At 45.5% G+C, this 12,177-nt stretch overlaps 1 protein-coding gene across 1 annotated transcript in view; it reads left to right on the plus strand.

The window, feature by feature from the left end:
* ARHGAP22 (Rho GTPase activating protein 22) overlaps positions 1–12,177 on the plus strand; it is a 372,891-nt gene that overhangs the window by 334,565 nt on the left and 26,149 nt on the right. The window contains exons 6-7 of the mRNA XM_038743958.1: positions 3,689–3,762; positions 6,161–6,282. Of these exons, the coding sequence (XP_038599886.1) occupies positions 3,689–3,762; positions 6,161–6,282 (196 nt within the window). The remainder of the gene's footprint in view (positions 1–3,688; positions 3,763–6,160; positions 6,283–12,177) is intronic.

Raw genomic sequence — 12,177 nt, forward strand, 5'->3', positions numbered from 1 at the left:
ATCAGAGCCGGTCTTAGGGTGGGCTTAATTGGGTCCTTCACCTCCAAAGAGCAGGACACATGTGCGCGTGCACGCACGCACAAACACACACACGAGAGAAGCAGCATGGCTAGTGGATAGAACAGAGGCCTGGGAGTAGAAGGACCTGGGTTCTAATTCTAGGTCTGCCACTTTTCTGCTGTGTGATCTTGGGCAAGTCACTTCACAGCTCTGGGCCTCAGTTACCTCACCTGTAAAATGAGGATTAGATCTGTGAGCCTCGTGTGGGACTAGGTCCGACCTGATTAGCTTGTATCTACCCCAGCACTTAGTACAGTGCCCGACACATAGTAAGTGCTTATCGAATACCATCATCATCATCATCAATCGTATTTATTGAGTGCTTACTGTGTGCAGAGCACTATACTAAGCGCTTGGGAAGTACAAGTTGGCAACATATAGAGACAGTCCCTACCCAACAGTGGGCTCACAGTCTAAAAATACCATCAATAACACCACCACCCCAAGGAGGAGGAGGAGCCAGTGGGAGCTAGTCCCTAGCCTCCCACCCTCTGCCCATTGCTCCTCTTCCCTCCTGCCATTCCAAGTGGTGGCAGCTCTGATTGCTCTGCACACAGTAAGCGCTCAATAAGTACGATTGATTGATTGCCTTCCTGGAGTGGTCTTTGAGGGCTAGCATTAACATGCCAGGCCTTGGCCAGAGTCCTTCCTGGAAGAAGCCCATAAGAAACCAGAAGCAGCTGATGGTTGTCTGAGAGAAGGGAGAGAGGACGGTGGGGAGGGTCAATCTGCGATCAATCTGCGATCAATCTGCGATCAATCTGTGCATCAGGCAGAAACTCCTCACCCTGGGCTTCAAGGCTGTCCATCCCCTCGCCCCCTCCTACCTCACCTCCCTTCTCTCCTTCTACTGCCCAGCCCGCACCCTCCGCTCCTCCACCACTAATCTCCTCACTGTACCTCGCTCTCGCCTGTCCCGCCATCGACCCCCGGCCCACGTCATCCCCCGGGCCTGGAATGCCCTCCCTCTGCCCATCCGCCAAGCTAGCTCTCTTCCTCCCTTCAAGGCCCTGCTGAGAGCTCACCTCCTCCAGGAGGCCTTCCCAGACTGAGCCCCTTCTTTCCTGTCCCCCTCGTCCCCCTCTCCATCCCCCCATCTTACCTCCTTCCCTTCCCCACAGCACCTGTATATATGTATATATGGTTGTACATATTTATTACTCTATTTATTTATTTATTTATTTATTTTACTTGTACATTTCTAGCCTACTTATTTTATTTTGTTGGTATGTTTGGTTCTGTTCTCTGTCTCCCCCTTTTAGACTGTGAGCCCACTGTTGGGCAGGGACTGTCTCTATGTGATGCCAATTTGTACTTCCCAAGCGCTTAGTACAGTGCTCTGCACATAGTAAGCGCTCAATAAATACGATTGATTGATTGATTGATTGATTGGAGGGTAAAGAGCAGAATTTCTAACCTTTTTTTCCCCTCCTGCCAATTGACATTCTCCTGTCCCTTCCCTGCCTTTCCCATGGGAGCTGGATGGACTTGTTTTGCTGCAGCTGCCCTGGTTGTGACTACCCCGGGGTATTGAGCGGAAAAGGGCAACTAGCAGGCAGTGGTGGCTGTGAGCCCACTGTTGGGTAGGGACTGTCTCTATATGTTGCCAACTTGTACTTCCCAAGCGCTTAGTACAGTGCTCTGCACACAGTAAGCGCTCAATAAATACGATTTGATTGATTGATTGATTGGTGGCCAGTGGCGGCTTGACTCCATAATGTGACAGTCCCTACATCCCACACGGCCGCAGGTGAGAGTCACAGGACGTGGGCCTATGCAGGGTCCCTCGGGATGGGGAGGAAGTGGGCGGACGAAAGGGCTGGACCTGGGAAGGAGGCCTTCCCAGGCCCCCTCCTTCCTCTCCCCATCCCCCCCGCCCTACCTTCTTCCCCTCCCCACAGCACCTGTATATATGTTTGTACAGATTTATTACTCTATTTTACTTGTACATATTTAGTATTCTATTTATTTTATTTTGTTTCTATGTTTTGTTGTCTGTCTCCCCCTTCTATTCATTCATTCATTCAATCGTATTTATCGAGGGCTTACTGTGTGCAGAGCACTGTACTAAGCGCTTGGGAAGTACAAGTTGGCAACATATAGAGACGGTCCCTACCCAACAGCGGGCTCACAGGCTAGAAGGGGGAGACAGACAACAAAACAAAACATCTTAACAAAATAAAATAAGTAGAATAAATATGTACAAATAAATAAATAGAGTCATAAATACATACAAACATATATACAGGTGCTGTGGGGAGCGGAAGGAGGTAACGTGGGTGGGAGGGGGAGAGGAAGGAGGGGGCTCAGTGTGGGAAGGCCTCCTGGAGGAGGCTTTGAAGGGAGGAAGAGAGCTAGCTTGGCGGATGTGCGGAGAGAGGGCATTCCAGGCCCGGGGGATGATGTGGGCTTGGGGTCGATGGCGGGACAGGCGAGAACAAGGCACGGTGAGGAGATTAGCGGCAGAGGAGTGGAGGGTGCGGGCTGGGCTAGAGAAGGAGAGAAGGGAGGTGAGGTAGGAGGGGGCAAGGTGATGGAGAGCCCTGAAGCCCAGGGTGAGGAGTTTTTGCCTGATGCGTAGGTTCCAGACTGTGAGCCCGTTGTTGGGTAGGGACCGTCTCTATATGTTGCCAACTTGTACTTTCCAAGCGCCTAGTACAGTGCTCTGCACACAGTAAGCACTCAATAAATACGATTGAATGAATGAATAAATGAGAGACGAGCACCTTTTTTATGGTATTTGTTAAGCACTTACTCTGTGTCAAACACTGTTCTAAGCACTGCGATAGACACAAGAAGCTGAATGGTGGAGAAGCAGCGTGGCCTATTGGATAAAGCACAGGCCTGGGCGTCAGAAGAATCTGGGTTCTAATCCCAGCCCTACCACATGTCTGTTGTGTGACCTTGGGAAAGCCACTTAACTTTGGGCCTCAGTTCCCTCATCTGTAAAATGGGGATTAAGACTGTGAGCCCCTCGTGGGACAACCTGATCACCTTGTAACCTCCCCGGCACCTAGAACAGTGCTTTGCACATTGTAAGTGCTTAATAAATGCCATCATTATTACTATTATTTATTACCCACCCCAGCATATAGAGCAGTGCCTGGCACATAGTAAGCACTTAACAAATACCACAATTATTATTTGTTATAAAAGGTAATTATTAGATTTAAAGGTTTATTGTTATAAAAGGTAACAATACCTTTTACAAGGTCCTGCATGAGGCTCACAGTCTAAGTAGGAGGGTACTTATTGGTGGGACCCCTGTTCTCTAAAACCCTCTTCCCTCTTCTTTGCTAAAAGCAACTACCCACTTGAAAGAGGTGTGGTGTTGAATAATAAATGATGATGGTGTTTGTTAAGTGCTTACTATGTGCCAGACACTGTACTAAGTGCTGGGGTGGATATAAGCTAATCGAGTTGGACACAGTCCCTGTACCGCATGGGGCTCACAGCCTCAATCCCCATTTTTTAGATTTATAAAATTTATAGATGAGGCACAGAGAAGTGAAGTTACTTGCCCAGCATCACTCTTCGTTGGCTCCAACTGCATCCAAAGCAGTATCAACGATTCCAACCTTTCTCCTGGAAATAACCGTTTTTTTTTTTTTTCCTTTTTAACCCAAAGGGAATGCAAGAGTTGACTAAACAAGTGAAAAATCTTCCTCAGGCAAACTACAACCTTCTCAAATATATATGCAAGTAAGTGGCATCGGGTTACACTTTGAGTGGATTAAGGGCTTGGTTTCCAGAGGAAGCAAAAACTTGTATTTGAAGGCCAACAAATACTCAGAGTTTTCCTCCTCGTCCTTGCACTGCTGAAGGCATTTCAAGTGGGTGCTTCTTTTTCTGACTTATCCTCTCAACTTTAAGCTCATTGTGGGTAAGTAACCTGTCTGCCTGGTGGAGTGGTGTTTGTGCAAATGAGGAAATGAATAAATACCCAGTGAGACTGAAGGGGGGCTGGTCTGATTGGGCATCGAGCAGAGAGTTAACGCTATACCGACCCCCTAAAAGCCTTCATTTGTTGAAGGGAAGCAGAATCTCCTAGTGGAAAAAGCACAGGCCTGGGAATCAGAGGACCTGGGTTCTAAGCTATGTTCTGCCCCTGGCATGCTGCATCAATTTGAGCAAGTCGCTTAATTTCTCTGGCCTTCAGCTTCCTCCCCTGCCTGTAAAATGGGGAATCAGTCACTTCTTCCTCCTACTTAGAATATTTACCCATGTAGGACCAGGATTCTGTCAGACCTGCTTTATCTTGTATCTACCCTGGTGCTTAATGTAGTGTTTGGCACACAGTGAAGTGCTGTGATAATAATAACAATACTATTACCACTACTTGTAGCAATAACAATATTGCATTGAGCACGAATTCCTTTTTGAGTCAAGCAATCCATCAATGGTACTTGTTCAGGGCTTACTGTGTTAAAAACACTGCATTAAACATTTGGGAGAGTACCATATAACAGAATTTATTGTTATTATCATTATTGTTATTACAATAATGGTATTTGTTAAGTGCTTACTATGTGCCAAGCACTGTTCTAAGCACTGGGGGGGACTTATTTATTTATTTATTTTATTTGTACATATCTATTCTATTTATTTTTTTTTGTTAGTATGTTTGGTTTTGTTCTCTGTCTCCCCCTTTTAGACTGTGAGCCCACTGTCGGATAGGGACTGTCTCTATTTGTTGCCAATTTGTACTTCTCAAGCGCTTAGTACAGTGCTCTGCACATAGTAAGCGCTCAATAAGTACGATTGATGATGATGATGATGATGATGATTCAAGGTAATCAGGTTGTCCCACGTGGGGCTCACAGTCTTAATCCCCACTTTACAGATGAGGTAACAGAGGCACAGAGAAGTGAAGTGACTTGCCTAAAGTCACACAGCTGACAAGTGGCGGAGGCGGGATTAGAACCCATGACCTCTGACTCCCAAGCACGTGCTCTTTCCACTAAGCTGCGTGGCTTCTCTTAAACCCACAAACCCACTAAGTACTATTAAACCTGTGAGCTCCCCTTCTTTCAGTAAACCCCAGGTACCCTAACTGGCCAGTAATTTTGGGTCAAAGTCTTCTTATTGAAAATGGCAAACCTTTCTTCAATATAAAACATTAGTTGTGTTTCTGGGATTTCACTCTTGGTCAGTTTGATAGCCTTAGGCTAACTCTGGTAAAGCTCCGTAAGTATACCAGAATCCTGGATGAGTATGATGCTAGTTTTCCAGAATCCTTTGTGGGAAAATGTGAGGTGGTTAAACTCCCAGCACATTTGATTTTGACATTTTGTTCTCCTCTCAAGAGGGCTGGGATTGTGTCAGCCTACTCTACTGTGCTTTCTCAAGTGTTTGCTACAGTGTTCTGCGTCCGGTAAGCGCTGATAAATCAATGCCATCAATCGATTGATCTTATTTCTCACCCCATCTTCAGCCCTACAGCACTTATGTCCACCTATATAAATTACTTATATTGATGTCTGCCTCCTCCTCTGGACTGAAAGTCCCTTTTAGACTGTAGGGACTGTCTCTATATGTTGCCAACTTGTACTTCCCAAGCGCTTAGTACAGTGCTCTGCACACAGTAAGTGCTCAATAAATACTTTTGATTGATTGATTGATTGATTCTGAGAAGCAGCGTGGCTTAATGGGAAAAGCACAGGCTTGGGAGTCAGAGGTCATGGGTTCAAATCCCAGCTCCACCACTTGTCAGCTGTGTGACTTTGGGCAAGTCAGTTAACTTTTCTGTGCCTCAGTTACCTCATCTGTAAAATGGGGATTAAGACTGTGAGCCCCACGTGGGACAATCTGCTTACCATGAACATGTTGCCAATTTGTACTTCCCAAGCGCTTAGTACAGTGCTCTGCAAATAGTAAGCGCTCAATAAATATGATTGATGATGATGATGATGATGAACAGTGCTTGGCACATAGTGAGCACTTAATACCGTCATTATTATTCTGGGTGGGGAATGCATCTCCCAACTCCATTGTATTGTACTCTCCCAAGTGCTCAGTACAGTGTCCTGCACACGGTAAGTGCTCAATAAAGACCAGTGTTTGATCGATTGTCACGTTGTGTTCTCTCGGGTTCCACAAGGTTTTTGGATGAAGTTCAGTCTCACTCGAGTGTGAACAAGATGAGCGTCCAGAACCTTGCCACCGTGTTTGGGCCGAACATCCTACGTCCCAAAATGGAAGATCCAGTGACGATCATGGAAGGTACAGGTTGGCACCAGTGGAGGGGGGCACAGGGGGTGATGCAGAACACAGACAGTATTTGACAATGGTTAAAGAAGCCATCCCTGCAAATTTCCCCAAACATAATTGTACCCATACAACATATTTTGCTGTGCTTCTCTTCCAGAGCCCTCTCTTTCCTGACAATAATACAGCGAGAGCTTTTGAAGACAGGCAAGGAAAAGAAATAATAATTTTCTCTTGTGTTAGTAATCAGCAGTTATGTAGTAAACAATTAAATAGCCCGTAATCAGGTGAGCCGTGATTAAGGGCTATGTAATTTTAATGAAAGATTCAAGGCTTCTTTTTATTTTCTCTTTGGCAAAGTCTGTAGTCCATCCAGGATGGCTTGGGAGCCACATCTGGTGTTCCCAGACTTCTGTAGATTGTCTTGGTTACAGGTAGGTGTGGTGCATCTTTTTGGCCCTGGGAACCAGGCAGGATTTAAAGGCTTGTCACCTCACTTCCACAGATGCGCCTTTTCCTAGCGACTTCCTTCATTCATTCAGTTGTATTTATTGAGCGCTTACTGTGTGCGGAGCACTGTACTAAGCACTTGGAAAGTACAAGTCGGCAACATATAGAGACGGTCCCTACCCAACAACGGGCTCACAGTCTACAAGGGGGAGACAGACAACAAAACAAAACAGGTGTCATGTCGTCAGAACAAATAGAATTAAAGCTAAATGCACATCATTTGTTTAGCTAAATGCACATCGAGAAGCAGCGTGGCTCAATGGAAAGAGCACGGGCTCTGGAGTCAGAGGTCATGGGTTCAAATCCTGGCTCTGCCTATTGTCTGCTGTGTGACTTTGGGCAAGTCACTTAACTTCTCTGTGCAGTTGCCTCATCTGTAAAATGGGGATGAAGACTGTGAGCCCACCGTGGGACAACCTGATCACCTTGTAACCTCCCCAGCACTTAGAACAGTGCTGCGCACATAGCAAGCGCTTAACAAATACCATCATTATTATTATTACAAAATAGTGTGTGGACAAGTCTAGAGTGGGAGGCAGCCATTATTATAAATGAATTACAGATATGTAATGTAAGAGTGAGCCCGTTGTGGGCAGGGATTGTCTCTATTGCTGTTAGAAAGTGTATGGGACTGGCAATCAGAGGACCTGGGTTCTATTCCTGGTACTGCTACTTGCCTGCTGTGCAACCGCGTGGCTCAGTCAGTGGAAAGAGTGTGGGCTTTGGAGTCAGAGGTCATGGGTTCAAATCCCGGCTCCTCTAATTGTCCACTGTGTGACTTTGGGCAAGTCACTTAACTTCTCTGGGCCTCAGTTCCCTCCTCTGTAAAATGGGGATTAAGACTGTGAGCCCTCTGTGAGACAACCTGATCGCCTTGTTTACTGCTACTTGCCTGCTGTGCAACTGCGTGGCTCAGTGGAAAGAGTGTGGGCTTTGGAGTCAGAGGTCATGGGTTCAAATGCCGACTCCTCCGATTGTCAGCTGTGCGACTTTGGGCAAGTCACTGAACTTCCCTGCACCTCCGTTACCTCATCTGTAAAATGGAGATTAAGACTGTGAGCCCCCCGTGGGGCAACCTGATCACCTTGTAACCTCCCCAGCGCTTAGAACAGTGCTTTGCATATAGTAAGTGCCTAATAATGCCATTATAAAAAAAAATAAAAAGGTGGCAGAGTTGGGATTAGAACCCAAATTTGTCTGACTCCCAGGGCCGTGTTCTATCCACTGGGCCACACTGCTTCATCCAACAAGATACAGGGCTTCCTTGGAACCATACAAGATGCTAGTTTGACCAGTTCATAATAAAAAAAAAACATTTATTTGCTGTTTATCCCTTAAGCATTTTGATACTTAATCCCAGTGCTTTGCACATAGTCAGCACTTAATAAATGCCATTAAAAAAAAAAAGTCCCTTCACTTCTCTTGGCTTCAGTTTCCCCGTCTGTCAAATAGGGAGTTGGAGACCAGTTCTCCCTCTGTCTTAAACGGAGCTTAGCACTTAGGAGGTACCATCATTTCAGTTGCTGTATGGAGAACTTTCAGCACCTCAGACGATGCTGTATCCCAGCTGAAAACTGCGATTCCGTTGCTGAGGATAGATGGGCCGGCATGGAGCACTGCTATAAAGAAGGGAGTGACACTCTTCAAGGAGAAGCTTCATTTGAGAAATAAGGAGGGAAAAGCAGTGTGGCCTAGTGAAAAGAGCATGTGCCTGGGCGTCAGATGACCTGACTTCTGGTCCCAGCTCTGTCACCTGTCTGCCGTGTGACCTTGGGCAAATTACTCTGTGCCTCAGGTTTCCTCATCTGTAAAACAAGGATTCAAAACCATGAGAAGCAGCGTGGCTCAGTGGAAAAAGCACGGGCTTTGGAGTCAGAGGTCATGGGTTCAAATCCCGGCTCCACCACTTGTCAACTGTGTGACTTTGGGCAAGTCACTTAACTTCTCTGGGCCTCAGTTCCCTCATCTGTAAAATGGGGATGAAGACTGTGAGCCCCACGTGGGATAACCTGATCACCTTGTAAATTCCCCAGCGCTTAGAACAGTGCTCTGCACATAGTAAGCGCTTAATAAATGCCATTATTATAAAACCTGTTTTCCTTCCTACTTAGACAGTGAGCCCCATGAGGGACAGGGACTGTGTCCAGCCTGATTATCGTATATCTACCCCAGTTCTTAGTAAGTGCTTAAAAATTTCCCTATGAAAGTGAAACAGCCCCAGGTGCTGTCAACATTAGCGGTTAACATAATCATAACCATAATAAGCCACCTACATAATAATAATACTAATGATGATAGTATTTTTAAGCGCTTACTACGTGCAAAGCACTGTTCTAAGCGCTGGGGGGATACAAGGTGATCAGGTTGTCCCACGTGGGGCTCACAGTCTTAATCAATCAATCAATCATATTTATTGAGCGCCTACTTTGTGCAGAGCACTGTACTAAGCGCTTGGGAATCCCCATTCTACAGATGAGGGAACTGAGGCACAGAGAAGTTAAGTGTTAAGTTCTCCCCCCGCCTTACCTCCGTCCCCTCCCCACAGCACCTGTATATATGTATACATGTTTGTATGTATTTATTACTCTATTTATTTATTTATTTTATTTGTACATATTTATTCTATTCATTTCATTTTGTTAATATGTTTTGTTTTGTTTTCTGTCTCCCGCTTCTAGACTGTGAGCCTGCTGTTGGGTAGGGGCCGTCTCTATATGTTGACAACTTGTACTTCCCAAGCACTTAGTACAGTGCTCTGCACACAGTAAGCGCTTAATAAATACGATTGAATGAATGAATGGATGAAAGTGACTTGCCCAAGGTCACACAGGTGACCATTGGCGGAGCCGGGATTTGAACCCCTGACCTCTGACTCCGAAGCCTGGGCTCTTTCCACTGAGCCATGCTGCTTCATATTAACACAGCCCTGAAATCCCATCATCATCATCATCATCATCAATCGTATTTATTGAGCGCTTAACTGTGTGCAGAGCACTGTACTAAGCGCTTGGGAAGTACAAGTTGGCAACATATAGAGACAGTCCCTACCCAACAGTGGGCTCACAGTCTAAACTAGTAAACCTTTGGATGCAGGGGTTCTCAGTGGATTCAGGGCTTGCTTTCCACAGTCCAGCAATAACTTGTATTTGAAGGCCAGCAAATGTTCAGCATTTTCCTCTTCATCCCTGCATCTCAGAAGGCAACTCAGTACTAAGTAACAGTGATTCTTTTTCTGACTCCTGACCCTAGACTGTATGCTCGTTGTAGGCAGGGAAATGTCTACTAACTTCGTTATACTGTACTCTCCCAAGCACTTAGTACAGTGTTCTGCACACAGTATACGCTCAATCAATATGATCGATCGATTGGTAGATTCTCAAGCCTGTCAGAACTTGTTTTAGAAATCAGGGTTTTACCAATGTGCACAGACAACAGAGTCTATTAAGCAGCGTGGCTCAGTGGAAAGAGCACAGGCTTGGGAGTCAGAGGTCATGGGTTCTAATTCTGACTCCGCCACTTGTCTGCTGTGTGACCTTGGGCAAGTCACTTAACTTCTCTGTGCCTCAGTTCCCTCATCTGTAAAATGGGGATTAAAACTGTGAGACGCACGTGGGACAACCTGATTACCTTGAATGTACCCCAGCGCTTAGAACAGTGCTTGGCACATAGTAAGCGCTTAACAAATACCACCATTATTATTATTATTATTATTGGAGAGTGGGGAAGAATGAGTCCGATCCCTTTTCTAGACTGATTAATCTGTCTCAGAGCAGGGACTTCACGTAAGCATAATTCCAAGTTCTATCTTCCTTAGCACACAATTTTAGACTGTAGACTGTGTAGACTTTTAGACTGGGTAGGGACTGTCTCTATATGTTGCCAACTTGTACTTTCCAAACACTTAGTACAGTGCTCTGCACACAGTAAGCGCTCAATAAATATGATTGATTGATTGATTATAAAGAGCTGTTCTTCCGAATCACGCCAAGGCCCTGAAGCTCAGTGAAACCATCCTTCTGACTGGTCAGCGAATTTCTTGTTCTGTCATCATCAATCCTATTTATTGAGCTCTTACTGTGTGCAGAGCACTGTACTAAGCACTTGGGAAGTACAAATTGGCAACATATAGAGACAGTCCCTACCCAACAGTGGGCTCACAGTCTAAAAGAGTGGGCTCTGTCCCACTGGAGTTATTTGTGGGATCATCTAGCATCTCCTGGGAATTTCAGGACACTAGCTGCAGTTCAGATTTCAGCAAGACTCACAGAGGCTGCCAGGAGAGGAGGTTGGCCCTCTCTATCCTACTCAGTCACTTAGAGAAGCAGCGTGGCTCAGTGGAAAGAGCCCGGGCTTTGGAGTCAGAGGTCATGGGTTCGCATCCCGACTCCGCCAATTGTCAGCTGTGTGACTTTGGGCAAGTCACTTCACTTCTCTGTGCCTCAGTTACCTCATCTGTAAAATGAGGATGAAGACTGTGAGCCCCCCGTGGGACAACCTGATCACCTTGTAACCTTCTCAGCGCTTAGAACAGTGCTTTGCACATAGTAAGCGTTAATAAATGCCTTTAAAAAAAAAAAAAACGGGCACTGGGGACTCCTGGGTTCTCTATGCTGGAAGCTCGGGAGATGGGGGTCCCAGCTGTCTGTGAACCCAGCGTGTGAGCAGACCTTTGGTAGTCGGTACAGTGCCCCAGTAAGCTTGAAGCACAATAATTTAGGGCAAAGAGCAGACAGGTCAAATTCATCCGTATGGAGAAGCTGTGTAGGCTGAGATTCATTGGTCAATCAATCAATCAATCGTATTTATTGAGCACTTACTTTGTGCAGAGCACTGTACTAAGTGCTTGGGAAGTACAAGTTGGCAACATAGAGAGACAGTCCCTACCCAACAGTGGGCTCACAGTCTAAAAGGGGGAGACAGAGAACAAAACCAAACATACTAACAAAATAAAATAAATAGAATAGATATGTACAAGTAAAATAAATAAATAAATAGAGTAATAAATATGTACAAACATATATACATATATACAGGTACTGTGGGGAAGGGAAGGAGGTAAGATGGGGGGATGGAGAGGGGACGAGGGGGAGAGGATCACACTTTCATTCATTCATTCATTGTCAGTCATATTTATTGAGCACTTACTGTGTGCAAAGCACTGTACTAAGCACTTGGGAGAGTACAATAAAAGAACAGACACATTCCTGCCCACAACGAGCTCACAGTCTAGAGGGGGAGACAGACATTAATATAAATAAATAGATAAATAAATAAATGACAGATATATGCAGATAGATACCTATGTGCTGTGGGGATGGGAGGGAGGATGAATGAAGACGCGGTTTTTAAACTGTTACAAATTACTATTATGTTCTTGGCAAGTCGATCAGTCAGTAATAT

The sequence above is a fragment of the Tachyglossus aculeatus genome, chromosome 3, assembly GCF_015852505.1.
Source record: "Tachyglossus aculeatus isolate mTacAcu1 chromosome 3, mTacAcu1.pri, whole genome shotgun sequence".
NCBI lineage: Eukaryota > Metazoa > Chordata > Mammalia > Monotremata > Tachyglossidae > Tachyglossus > Tachyglossus aculeatus.